This window comes from Balaenoptera physalus, assembly GCF_965194825.1.
Source record: "Balaenoptera physalus genome assembly, chromosome: 19".
In the NCBI taxonomy this organism is placed as follows: Eukaryota; Metazoa; Chordata; class Mammalia; order Artiodactyla; family Balaenopteridae; genus Balaenoptera; species Balaenoptera physalus.
In genome coordinates this window covers 38,932,447-38,946,714 of record NC_138900.1, presented here as the reverse complement: position 1 = coordinate 38,946,714, position 14,268 = coordinate 38,932,447, and the positions used below count along the sequence as shown (strand labels likewise).

The 14,268-nt window shown below is 51.1% G+C and overlaps 1 protein-coding gene across 7 annotated transcripts in view; it reads right to left on the bottom strand.

Annotated features, from left to right (window-relative positions):
- SLC6A2 (solute carrier family 6 member 2) overlaps window positions 1-14,268 on the bottom strand; it is a 58,107-nt gene that overhangs the window by 18,435 nt on the left and 25,404 nt on the right. For all 7 annotated transcript variants that reach the window (XM_082436965.1, XM_082436961.1, XM_082436962.1 and 4 more), the window contains 2 exons: window positions 7,321-7,452; window positions 6,351-6,588 (listed from right to left, as the gene is read on the bottom strand). In XM_082436965.1, coding sequence (XP_082293091.1) covers window positions 6,351-6,588; window positions 7,321-7,452 — 370 coding nt within the window. The remainder of the gene's footprint in view (window positions 1-6,350; window positions 6,589-7,320; window positions 7,453-14,268) is intronic.

The following is a 14,268-nucleotide window of genomic DNA, read 5'->3' as shown; positions in this document are numbered from 1 at the left end:
CCTTCCCACCGCAACACAGAATTATCCAGCCCCAAATGTCAAAAGCATCACCGTTGTGGAATCCTGGTAGAGAGGATAAAAACATAAGCCTTTCAGAATCGGCGGCCTTTCTCAATCGTCCTGTACCAAGTGCACCCCGTGCCTTGCCACACCATGCCTTTGGCTCCTGGCGACCACCAGCCACTTGTCATTCCCGAATTACATGAAGCTCTTGTCACTCTGGGCCTTGGAACTGTCTGTTCCTTTATGCCTAGAACACACTTCCTGGCCCAATGTGTCTGCCTGGTGAACTTCTGTCCCTGCTAGTCTCAGCTCAAAAATGAGGCCCTGGCTGAGGTCCGTCTCCTATGCTGAGAAGGAGGGAGAGAGAGGGAGTGGGAGAGGGAGGGAGAGAGAGAGGAAGAAGAAGGAGAAGGAGGGGAAGGAGGAGGAGGGGGAAGAGTAGGGGGAGAGAGAGGAGAAGGGAGGGGAGGAGGGGGGAGGGGAGGAGGGGGAGGGGGAAGAGGAGGAGAAGCATGGGGTTCGGGAGGGGAGAGGGGAGGGGAGGGAAGCGAAGGGAAGGGAGGAGATTGGAAGAGAAGAGAGGCCGGGCATATCTAAAAAGATGGGAGAACCAGAATCAGGTACTGAGCCCATCTGACTCTTAATCCTGCTTCTTCCCATCTCTTTCCATACGGACCAAGTATTGAATGGTATCAATAACCATTTGGCCAATTTGACTGTTAAAATCATGAAAAAAAAAAAAAAGGCACTGAACCAACTGTGCTTGCCCTCAAACGTGCTAAAATGACTCTAGAATCCAATCAGATGGCCGAAACGCCTCCTAACCAGCCCAGGTGACCCACATGTGTGTGAGGTCCACTTTCAGCCTGGCAGTGGTTGTCTAGATATTTCATCAGTGAAAAAGCCAGACTCCAGAGCTGATTTCCAAGAAAAGTGAATCCAGCCTCTTCCCCCGTAACAGGCCCAAGCCTTGGGGGTTAGTACAAGTAACTTGGGTTTGTTGTAGTTTTCCAGCAGTTTAATGAAAATGAATCATCGTGGAGTACACGGTCCAGACTTTCCGAAGTATACAGGCCAAACGGGCTCAGATCTCACTTTACATTTAAGTGCAAAGGGTTAGTGTTGGGGTGGAGGGAGAGTTCTCTTCCCCACCAGGAACAGGCAGGGGGTAGAAGTTTTCTATTCCCTGAGCGTGTTCACCAAGGGTGCCCTTTTACAGATTAAGTTACAGAGCCTCGGGGTTTCCTTCAGCCTTGGGCTATTTGGCTTCAGGCCTGGAGTCTGGGGAGTATCGAAGTTTTGTTCGCTGGAATGATATGTTCAATCTATCAGCTTAAATAAGTACAAGATGGCAAGAGAATCGGCCAGCAGGCTCCGAGGAAAGCAAAAAAACCAAGTAATCTCCTCAGGGTTGGCCCTGGGAGTCCTACCTGCTGGGTCCCCAGACTGAGAGGGGGTAACTTTTAAAGCAGAAGCATTTAGATAAAAGGGCCATTAAAAACAAATCCAGAGGCAGCTCATGACTTAGATACTGAGAAGCACACAAAAGCAGCTTCAAGGGCTTCCCTGGTGGCGCAGTGGTTAAGAATCTGCCTGCCAATGCAGGGGACACGGGTTTGAGTCCTGGTCTGGGAAGATGCCACATGCCGCGGAGCAACTAAGCCCGTGAGCCACAACTACTGAGCCTGCGCGTCTGGAGCCTGTGCTCCGCAACAAGAGAGGCCGCGATAGTGAGAGGCCCGCGCACTGCGATGAAGAGTGGCCCCCGCTTGCCACAACTGGAGAAAGCCCTCGCACAGAAACGAAGACCCAACACAACCAAAAATAAATAAATAAATAAATAAATAAATAAATAAATAAATAACATTAAAAAAAAAAAAAAGCAGCTTCAAGGTGAGAAAGAGATGCACGAGAAGGGCTCCGATCTCCCCACAGGGACTCCTGCACTCCTGTCCCGAACACACCCCACTGGAGACTCTGATGGGATGGAAGAGAAGACGGGAGAGGCCTGTGGATGGGGCGAGGGCCTTAACTCAGACGGCCCGGGTTCGGATCCCAGCTCTGCCACTTCCCTAAAACCTGTACCACTACATTCTTATCTGTAAAATAGGAGTAATTCCCCCCTCCATGAACTGCGAGGACTAAATGGGACTTGGACGTGAGAAGATGCTTGGTGCCTGGCTCACGGCAGCTGTGAAGCTTGGGGTGGGGATGTACTTCAAAGGATGGAGGAGGGGAAGGAAGGGGGAGGAGAGGAGGGTACAGGAGCTCTGCAGAGCAGGAAGCTGTAGAAATAAGCCCTGGGTTCTGCTCCCCACTACACCCCCCAAGCCCCTGCGGCCCCACGTAAGAGAATGTCATCTCCTTCCACCTCATTCTGCTCACAGACAAGCCGGGAGGAAGTTTCAGGCTGTAATTAAAGCAACCTGGGTTTCAAAACCCAACTCACTTCTCCCTCTGGCTGGGGCAGATCTGCTGGCTATGAAGACGTCAGAGAAGGAATCAAATAATAACTAGACTAGAGACAAGGCTATCATTTCCCATTTTAATTTATAAGGACGAGGGTTGCCAAGAGCAAAAAGAAAGATCCTGTTTTCTTCCTTTATCATGAGATGATAGAGAAAGCACGGAACCAATTACATGTATCAGCAGCACCCTGAGCTCCACTATCCTTTACCGTCTCCTAGTCCAAACCACACTTATAAACTAGGAAGGCCTAAAACCTCCGCCTGCAAGGTCCCTAACGGTTCTGGGAATGTCCGAGGCCACACCCCTAAGGAGAAGAATAAAGGAGGCCCTAGATTTTCCATGACATGATACTGTAGGCATGTTAGCCTGAGCCCACTGAGAATCTTATTCTGTTTGAGATGGGAGAGTGCAGTGGCTAAGACAGGGGCTTTCAGCCTTGGCTGGATATTAGAATCACTGGAGGGTCGTTAATAAAAATCTCCACGCCCCACCGGCTGCACCCAGACCAACGAAGTGAATCTCTGGGTGTGGGATCCAGGCATCAGTGTGTTTTAAAGCTCTCCAAGTGGTTCCAATGAGCAGCCAGTGTTTAGAATTGCTGGGCTAAGAGCCTGGACTTTGGAGCCAGACTTCCTGGATTCAAACCCACTTCAAATGTCACTTCCAAATGCATGGCTGGGATAGAATCTAAGCTGGATAGATGTTAGTTGTGACTATGACGGTATTTTGGAATAATCATAGCCGTTTATAATGGCTAGAATCCAATATAACACAGAAGTTAAGCCTTCAGGCTCTGGAGTTTCACTGCCTGGCAAAGGAGGGGCCAGGGTGAGGAGAGTGAGGCTCCTGGGGGCAGAGTGTAAGGGGGCGCTCACTCTTGGGGTCCCGTAGCTGCAAACCGTCTGGGTCCAAATCTTGGCTCTGCACGGGACTAGCCATGTGGCCTCGGGCCAGTGATTTATTCATCTGCGAAATGAGGCCGCGTCATGTACGCAATGAAGGTAAGAGTTACAGAAACCTCATCAGGTCGGTGTGAGGCTTACACTGAAATAACACATACAGAGAAGTTAGCAGAAAGCTTGAGGCGCACGGTAAGTGATTAGCTGTTGCTGCGATGAGGAGGAAGACAGGGATGGTGGTGTTACTGAGATGCTTGCTTTAAGTAACAGCAGTCCTTCAGATCCGTCTGGGGCTGTAGAAGGATTTCGAATTCCATGACAACTGTGGACCCTCTCCCCACAAAATTCCCAAATCTACATAATTGTGCACATGCCTGCTGGAAGTCTGCAGAAAACACAGATGGGGGCAGGTGGACACACAGGTCCAGGACCCTTAGCAAATTCTCCGCCATGGCTCATTGAGGGTAGTTCCTGGGTCCTGAGAACCCTGACTCCTCTGAGCCCCAGGAGGCAGCAGACTTTCCAGAGGCCACCTTTAACCACACTAAGACTCCTTGGTCATGCTGCACCGAGATGGCAGGAGTGGAAATGGTCCTCAGGAACCCCACTCTCTGGATAATCAGGACTCGTTCCAAGGTCCTTGGCTTAGGGAATACATAGGACCAAAGAAGAGTGGCCCTAAGGTTTTGGTGTTGGTGAATTTGTTGTTTTCCATCCTCTAGACCTGCACTGCCCAATACGGTAACCACGAGCTTTTTACACATAAACGAATGAAAATTAATGAAGTTAAAAATTCAACTTAGTCACGCTAGCCACATTTCAACTGCTCACTAACCCCGTGTGGCACGTAGCTACTGCAGTGGGCTGTGCAGACACAGGACATTTCTATCACGGGGAGTTCTCCTGAGCAGCACTGCGCCAGACCAGCAGTCAGCAAGGCATGCCCCACCACCCCCCCCGCCCCCCAATCCAGCTGTGGCCCATTGAGTTATGGCCTGTGAGCTAAGGATGGTTTCTATCTTTTCAAAGGGTAAAATCAAATAAAGAATATGCAAGAGACCTATGTGGCCCACAAGGCCCAAAATATTTCCTATCTAATTTTTTACTGGAAAGTTTTCCAACCACTACTCTAGACCATGTGTACCTTGAGAGTGAGGTTTGAGTGGGATTTACTTGTCCTGCCCCACAGCTTGTACCAGGGACTTTCTGCTTAGCTGCTAACACTTGCGTAGGGGTTGCTAAAATGGGACTCACCCCCGCCTGAAGCATAAAGACGATAGATGCTACATTCTGAAGAGACCACCATGCAAACATTTGAAATTAGGTGACTGAAAACAAGTTGACTATTACCGACCTCAAGGACTTAAAAGGATGGAGTAGAGGTTGAGAGGATTCTAGGGAGTAACAAAATAAATAATGATGGCTATGGGTTAAAACCACAGAATTAAATAAACACCAATGAGCCCATACTGATACAAATGAATAAATGAGTAAACGAACGAATGAATAAATAGGGGAAAAGGGACTTTTCTCTTCAATTAATCTAGAGGGAATGATGGGAGTAGAAATCGCTTTAGACCAACACTATAAATAATAATCCTCATTTGCAAGACTCATTGAAGGATGGTAAGAACTGTGGGCAAAAGTCTGATGACAAATGAGATATTTGCATAACCTCAAAGTAACTTCCCAGAAGACACTTACTAATTACAGAGAATAATGCTACCTCTGCACAGGAGAAAGCTGGTAGATGGCACTTTAGCCGAGTGATCAAGGTCAACATGCCTAGTAATAAGAGACTGGCATCCTGTACCCCCGATATGATATGCACCGAGAAGGACACAATGTCATTTCCAAGTTATTCTTGCCAAAAATGTTAAACTCAGTCTAATCAGGAGAAAACAATGACCAACCCACACTGAGGGCTATTTTATAGAAAAACTGACCAGTGCTCTTCAAAAGCATCAAGGGCATTACACTCAAGGAAAGACTAAAGAACTCTCACAGATTGGAGGAGACTAAGGAGATGTGACAATTAAATGCCACATGGGACTCTAGGTTGGATCCTGGACCAGGATACGACATTAGTGGGAGAACTGACAAATTCAAAAATAGTCTTTAGCAGGTTAGTTAATCCATGTTAATTTTCTGATTTCAATCATTGCACTATGTTTGTATAAGGTGTCAACATTAGGGGAAACTGGGTGAAGGGTCTACAGGGGCTCTGTGTACTACATTTGCAACTTTTTTCTACCTCTAAAATGATTTCAACATAAAATGTTTCTTTTTTTAAAAGATGTTCTGTCTTCTACCACCAGTCAGTGCCTCTCATGCACATAGTCCATATAATTTCTCTAAGCTGTACACAGCTGGCCTTCCTCCCGCTTCCTAAATTTCACTCACAAACTCTGGCTACTTTCACGCATGGAAGCTCCAGAGAGACAGCAGCACAGGGGGGACCAGGTGACAGCTTCAGGATCAGATCGACTTGGGTTCAAGCTGCAGCTCCATCATCTACCAGCTGAGCCCTTAGGTGTTCCCCTGGCTGACTTCATCAATTCTTACGACACCTCCTCCTAGAAGCCCTCCCTGACCACCTGCACTAAAGTTCCTTTTCCCTACACAATCACTGTGTAGCACTGGTTTTAGTTCCTTAAGAGCACTTATACTCCCTAAAATGTGTTTGATTTCCTGAAGGGCATGTTCACGCCGTACAGTGTTCTTGCTTCCTTACCTTTTTGCTAGCGTGTTGTCTCCCCACCCCCATTCTGTGCCAGAACACAAGCTCCTCAAGCTTTGTCCACGGCTGTATCCTTGGCTCCTAGCCAGGATCAGGCCTGTGGTGGCTGCTGAGTAAACATTACAGTGACTGGCGTGGCCCCCTCCCCTCCTGTGGTTTTCCTTAGCGTTTGGCTCAGGTCCTGCCCAGCACAGGTCTCGATGCGCCCGTGTGAACAGGACAAGGGGTTGATGACTTACTCATAAAACTCTGCTGCCGGCGTGAACTTGTACTTGGAGTACGTGGTATGGTTGCCCAGCACGGAGCTGTTGAGGAGCTTGGGATCGGTGCAGTTGGGGCTGTTCCAGGCATGGCCGCAGTCAGTCCAGGGCAGGTGAAGGGTGAAGGAGGAGAAGAGGTAGTAGAGTGACCAGGCAATGATGACATTGTAGTAGAAGCCAACGTAGAGTGCAATGAGGATCACAGCGTAGCCAACTCCTGGGTGGGGGGCAGAGGGGGTCAGGCAGGGGCTTCCCCAGAACCACCTCTCCTGGGGAGCTGGCTCCAACCATTGCACTGCCCGACCCCCCACACCTCTCTTTTTTTCTGTAGCAGATTGTCAGAGCCCTAAATCCCCTAGGGCCCCACCCCCCATTCCTTTGCCTGAGGGCTCTCTCTTGCCCCTGGAGCCCCTTCTATCCACTCATCAGGCACGGCAAAAGTGCCAGGACCTTTAATGACCCAGGGAGCAGCCGGGTCAGGTGTTGGAGCATAAGTATCCCAGCTCCCCCCACCCCTTGGGCAGGATAACACTGAGGCATGATAACATTCTCTCCCAGCGGAATGAAGCCCCTTGCCCACGGTGGAAAGGCACGTGATCCACTTATCATGTCTGCCATGGGAGCAAGAGGGGAGAGTAGTGGTATGCGTGCTGGGTACTTCTGACACTTCTATGAGTTTTTTCCATTCAGGAAAACAGACTCCCTCTGGTCACTCAGCTGTACAGCCTGGACTGGAGCCCAGATTTCCAGACTTTCTAGGCTAAAGCTGTTCCTGACGCCCCCCAATGCGTTCCATGTTACTTTGAATGGCGGACGCGCTTGACCTTGCCAATAACTGTAATTCTCGAGAGAGTTGGTCTACCGCAGATCCCACCTTTGGAGCAGATTCTCCAGGGGCACACAGAAGTCTTGTAGAACAACCTTTGACTCCCCCAGATTCCTTCTTTACCTTTGAAAAATGGGCAGATCTTCCACACAGTGGCTGCCCCCTCCCGGTTGTACTGGCCCAGAGCCAGCTCCATGTAGAACAGGGGCATGCCAGCGATGACGAGGAACAGGGTGTACGGGATCAGGAAGGCACCTGGAAGACACGGAAGCAGAGCGTGAGCCCCTCGATCCCTGCCAGCCTGGGGCCTGCCCCTCAGCGTGTGTGGACCCATGTCAGCCAGAGCTGTGAGGGTCCTCATTCATGTCACCCGGCCACTTCTCAAGGGATGTCTTGTGGTAGGTAAATCAGAGCAGTTAATACAAATAACCATAACATAATAATAGTTATAGCAATAGTCATAATCATAATCATAATAATGAGGTTCTGTGCTCAAATTAGTAAAATCTGTGTTCATCAAAGCTAAATAGGCTTGGGCTTCCCTGGTGGCGCAGTGGTTAAGAATCCGCCTGCCAATGCAGGGGACATGGGTTCGTTCGAGCCCTGGTCTGGGAAGATCCCACATGCCGCAGAGCAACTAAGCCCGTGCGCCACAGCTACTGAGCCTGTGCTCTACAGCCTGCAAGCCACAACTACTGAGCCCGCGTGCCACAACTACTGAAGCCCGTGCACCTAGAGCCCGTGCTCCACAAGAGAAGCCACTGCAATGAGAAGCCCGCGCACCGCAATGAACAGTAGCCCCCGCTCGCCGCAACTAGAGAAAGCCATGCACAGCAACAAAAGAACCAAAGCAGCCAAAAGTCAATTTAAAAAAATAATTAAAAAAAAAAGCTAAATAGGCTTGTTTCTTGCAGGATTCTCCTAGCCTTTGATACACAAGCACAAGCTGTGACGGGCTATGAGGGAGATCAGGTGCAGTCTTTACCAAATTAATTTCAACATAGAACCCTTCCTTTCATGAATCACAACTCTGGGGAATGCCAATCACCCCAAACCCTTCCTTTTATAGGGAAGGCAATTGAGGCCAGAGAGGGAGAGACAGTGCCCAAAGTTACATATGACTGAGTTTTCATTTTGCTCATGTCTGTATCAGTTTAAGGTCACCTCGGGTTTTCCCAAACATGACCTCACTGGATTGTCCTTAGTCTCACATCAGCTCACAGAAATAATCAGAGAGGGTCATTATCTCCCCCCAGGGGAAACTGAAGGCAGAGAAGGGAGTCGAATTGGTTTTGTTTGCACTGTTGCTAAGTGACAGAAGCAGGATTCGCATTCATGTCTTCCAACCCATCAAGCTCACTCTGTTACTGCTGGCTGAAGGTAAACAAACACTGGAGCAAAGAGGCCAGAGGCTCAAGTCTCTGACCAGGGAAGATGCCCACCCAGAACACTGCCGAAGCTACAGGGAGCCCTTGGCAATGGGCAGCAGAAAATCCCTGGGAAAATTCCTGGTAGAATTAGACACGTCTGAGTTCCAGAGACAGTTCTCGGTATGCCTGGTAGCCTGGGGTGAGCTTAACGGGCTCTGACGCCGTGAGGTGACTCACAGGGGTACTTGCCACGTCAGCCTAGGCTGCTCCTTGGCCTGGTGCAACCGGAGGTGGCCAGGCCAGATCCACACTCCTCTCGCCATTGGCCTTTGGCTGAGATGTCGTAATCTTGGAAACCAAACACTCTCTGACCCGCCCACACTAGGAAAGTGCAGAAACCGGGAAATACGTAACGATGATAATATTAGGAATATAATATTCCCTGCTGTGTTCCAGGCACTGTGTTCCATGCAATGTCTCATTCCATCTTCACAACAACCCTAAAAGTATTACTACCGCCATTTTAGATGTGGAAACTGGGGCTCCAGGCTAGCAGAGAATTGTGGCAAAGTCGCATGCACCCAGAGTCAAACTCCCCCAGCTACTCAGACTGTCAGTCTCCACTTTCCTCCCAGGGCTTCTCCTCAGGAAGCCCAGGGCTCTTAGGGACAAAGCATGAAGTTTTGGCCGCAGTGCTCTGAGACCCAGTCCTTCTGAAGCAGGAGACGGACCAGCAGGGTGGGCAGTAGGGAAGAAACCACTGGAACATGAGTACCTCCTATGTATCAAGCAGGGCACTGGGCACTGGACATCTGTGATCCCATTTACCCTACCCAGAAACCGTCTCAGGTGGCAACTGCTATACCCATTTTTCAGAGGAGGAAACTGAGGCTTAGAGAAATTAAGTGACTTGTCTAAGTTCACCCAACTGGTCAGTGATAGATCTGGGATTTGGGCCCAGGTCTGCCTGGCTCCAGAGCTCCAGAGCCAGTCCCCAAATATTCTGCTGATTCCAGAATATCCCAGCCTCGATGGAGGACATGAGTCTGCATAGAGGCTTGGTGGAGGGTGATCTGAAACTGGGACTCTGGGGCCAGCTGAGCCAGCTGGTCTGCTGGTCATGGGCTGGTCCAAGCCTCCAGCCCCTGCTCCAGGCTGGACTTCTTTGAAACGGCCACATGCCAACCTCTCTCCTCCCCTCCTCATTTCTACTCTCAATCTCCACCCTTCTCTTTCCCCACACAGAGAGGGCTAGTCTGGCACTGGAACCCACGTCTGTTCACGCTGCTGATAGCAATGCTGGTGTTGCTGATGGAGGTCGGGGTGGTGGTGGTGACGGTGGAGCTGGTGAAAGTAACAAGTACCATTTATTAAGCCTCCGTTATATGCCAAGCCACACACTAAGTTTTTGCATAATTATTCCTTTAAAACCATCCCTGAGAATTACCACCAATCCCATGTAAAAGATGAGGAAACTGAGGCTTAGAAAGGTCAAGATCCTTGTCCAAACTAGTAAGTAAGCTTGCTTGGCTCCACATCTGGATCTGTCGGAGCCCCACTCTGCCTTGTGGCCGCCTGTCACTGCCCTTGGGGGTCTGGAGCCAGAGAGTAAGGGAAATAGACGTATTAGAGTATTTAACAGGCCTGAAGACTGAAGTCAGTGGCCCAAGGGACAACAGGTAAGGAAAAAGCCAGGAGTCACGGCTCAGATCTTGGCACCGTGGTTTGCCGCTGTCAACTAGATGTTCTTTTCTACAACCAGAGGAACGAGCAACACCAGCCAATTCACCAGGGATCTCACATTGGCCAGTTTTCTCAACTCTAACCCTCTGGGTGGCACTGCCAACAGGTAGGTAAATTGCCCAGTTTGAGATTCATCTCCTCTTGTGCTGGCTGGGAGTTCCAGTGGAAGGAGAGGAGGAAAGATGATGGGTCTGCACAAGCCCATCAAGCTGGCATTTGATGCGGGCCAGCCAAAGCTTCAGGTGGGAACAGACGGGGAACGTTCAAGAATGATGGAATGGCTGAGTACGAATGAAAACCAGAAAGCTGCCCAGTGGCCAGTGTCTTATTCTAAAAGAGGACATCGACCAGGGAGATGGCCCAAGCCCCCTTGCAGAAAGATCTGGAGGAAGCCAGGACAGAGCTGAAGAGTCAGAAAGAGGTTTCGGGGGTGCCTGAGGTCAGCTAAGGATGCTTCTCCTAGAAACAGCCCTGCAGCAGCTCCTGGGACACCGAGGATGGTTGCAAACTTCCTAGAAGGTACTGCTCTGCAAGGCTCATAACTGCCACATTCCCACGGCCCTGCCTCATCTCCATGCGTGGCAGTGTCAGCTTTATCCAGCCTCATGCAGGGCCAGAGAGCTGAGAACCTAAGGAGCTACAGGCCCAGAATCCTGGCTCTGGAATGCTCTGGCTGGGCTGACAGGGGCAGACCTCCTGAGGGTCTCAGCTCCTAGGAGTCTCCAACATCCACACACATACACAGATGCGCACCTGTACATCTTCATGCAAAGCTACACACGGATTCTGCACGTCAACACACTCACACGAACACAGGAAGAAAAGACTGTCAGCTGCAAAAGGGACTCCGACCCGTGGCCTTCGGATGAATTCAGTGAGAAAAGCATCTGTCTGGCACACACTGCCTGATGCCCCAGCATTAGAGAGGAACCCTGCTGGTCAGAGAGGGGTTCTGGACTCCTCTGTGCAAATGCCAAGTCCTCAGAAAAGGGAAGCCAGCGGTCACTCAGTTCAGAGTGGGAAGTGCTGGAGCAGACCCCTGGTGGGTGAGGAGGACCCCAGGGGAGGGGACGGGATGCCTGTGGGAGGTGGCTCAGCAAGAGGAGGTGCGGGCCAGGCCTGGTGGGGGGGTGGAGAGACTGTGATCAGGGAGGGGCTGCAGGAGGGACAGGAGGGTCCCTTGAGACCTCACTGGACCAGCTTCCCAGTTGGGGGAGGGCAGGATTCCTCAAACTGGCCACATCCTGATACCTTAAGAAGCGAAAACCCACAGAACTGTTCGCCTGGTGCCTGCAGCTCAGCTATGGGTTCTCACTGCCCGTGGCTTTCACCGGAATTCCAAGAAAACCTCGGTCAATGCCTACGGTAGCCAGATTTGTCCCCGCTCCCCAAGTACCCCAAGGGTATAGACATCAGGGTGCAAAAGAAGGTGAGATTTCAGTAGAGACAGGGCTGCCTGCAGCAGGCCCACCCGACTTGCAGAAATGGGGACAAGAGCACCCGTGGAGACTTACCCTGCGATATCTACACATTTAAAGGTGACAACTCAGGCCACAGCTGTTGAACCAAACCTGCTCTATCATCCTACCTTGACAACTCAGCATGGTTCTATTATAAAGTTCAAATCTGGAATCCCCAGTTCTTGGAGCTTTGTGCTGGAGTGTGGAGGCCTGGGGGGGAGGCCGCACCCTGCTTCATCCCCACCTCAGCTCCAACCAGCAGTGTGTGAGGCCTTCTGCACGTACGTGTGGACTCTTGTGCCCACACGTCTAAGCTCTGTCCACAGCCTCTGCAGACAGGGGGCCTCTGGCTTCCCCTTGGGCCTGGGGCTGTGCAGGCCTGTAACACAGCCCAGGCTGGGGAAGCAGGGTCCAGGTAAGAGGACCTTGTAGACTGGGGTGGGTGGATGTTGGAGTGTTTGGGCAGGGAATTCCGGAGTCCAGGTACCTGGAGTTTGATGGGGGTTAGAATCAGTGCTCTGGGTGGGCAGGCCCTCTCAGCCCTGGCCTGGGTGAGGCGGAGAGGAGGGCAGAGCAGGGCACAGGGCCCTCTCTGCTCTCCGAAGCACAGGGTCCAGGGCAGACCCCCTGTCTCTGCTCTGGACTCCTGACACAGAACTCCTAAAACCCCTGCAGCTTCCTGAGTGATGGGGGTGACAGGAGCATCTTACGCAGAGCTCCTAAATCCCTGGGGATTTTCTGGGTGATAGGAGTGTCTTTTGTTCTAATGAAGCCACTCTTGGTGGGCTTCTGGATGGGGGCTGGTCCCCAGAAAGATCAAGCCATGATTAGAGGCTTAGGACTTTCAGCCCCACGCCCACCCTTCAGGGAAGGAAGAGGGGCTGGAGATTGAGTTAATATCGATCATGCCTTTGTGAGGAGCCTTCATAAATATCCCGAACGTAGGGCGTTTGGAAAGCTTCCGGACTGACGCACTGGTGAGCACATGCACGTACTAGGAGGGTGGCGCACCCCATCTCCACGGGCTCAGACGCTCCTGCACTCAGGACCCTTCCATACCTCACCCTCTGTGTACTTCTTCACCTGGCTGTTTACCTGTACCCTTTATAATATCCTTTATAACAAACTGGCAAATGTTTCTCTGAGTTCTGTGAGCTGTTATAGCAAATTATCAAACCTGCAGAGGGGGTCATGGGAACCCCTGATTATAGCCAGTTGGTCAGAAGCACAGGTGACATCTTGACCCTTGTGACTGGCATGTGAAGTGAAAGAATTCTTGTGAGACTAAGCCCTAACCTGTGGGGTCTGCACTAACTGCAGGTAGTGTCAGAATTGAACGGTAGGACACCCACCCCAAAGTTGGAGGATGGGTTGGTGTTAGGAAAACCCCTACAGATTTGGTGTTAAAAGACTGTAGAATGTGTATAAAAATGGAGTTTTCCTCTTACCCCCTTGCCTCGATCTGAGGTAATCCTGGCCCCCAACCATGCTATTTATGGCTTTGTGACCTTGAGCCAATGTGACTTCTCTGAGCTTTGGTTCCCCCTTTGTAAGGGGGGATAATACCTGCATCACTGGTTTGCTGTGATCGTTAGAGATAACGGAGGTGAAGTCCCTGGCACTGAGGTGCTCTGTAAATGGGAAGCATGTCCTGCCATCACATGTAAGAGCAGCTGGGATGCGCCTTTGTAGACTGGAAACCACAAGCAAGGGATCGCCCGTGAGGTTGAAGGTGGCTGGGTCCTCTGCAGAGCACAGCACAGAGGCTCTCAGCACGGAAGGATTTTGAGGCAAGTTGCTTGGGCAACTCATGCCCCCATCCCAAGTGAGGCTGGCTACTCCTCCTCGTGTCCAAACAAGATTGCTGACCACGAGGAGTAGATCCAAGGATTCCCTCAGGCCACAGCCAGCCCCATGAGCAAAAAGGGCTCCGGCGGTACGGCCCAGATTCTCCTTCAAGAATGAAGGACCTGTTCCCCCGCAGCTGGGACTGCTCAGCCCTCGGCTGCAGCCCTTTGGGAATTGCCTCGGCTGAAGCCAGCTGCCTCGCCCAAGGCCACATTCCCTTCCCAGGGCAGCTGGCATCCAATGACCGATGGACCCTGGGGCATACAGTCCTGGCCCCCTCACCCCAACTCAGGACTAGTCTGAAGGGCCATCCCAGCTTCAGAGGACACCATGGTCAGCTGAGGCTTTGCTGACCCTGGCAGCCCAACCTCTCCGTCTGGCCAGCTCTGCTTCCTCCCTTCTCCTAAATCCCTCTCCCTGCAGCCTCCACCTACTGCCTTCATTCTGTCCTCCAGAACAAAACAAATCAGACTTTTCCAAAGCAATCCTTTGTGCCCTTTGGGTGCCAGGCGTAGGGTCCCCCTCTGAGTCTTTGCCAGTGGCCATTTCTGTAAGGAACCATGCCTGTTCCTATAACAAATCACGCCCAGGTCATTCAAGTTTGTCAACACAGACTCTCTGCCGTGGGTAGGGTAGCTGAGCCATGTGGT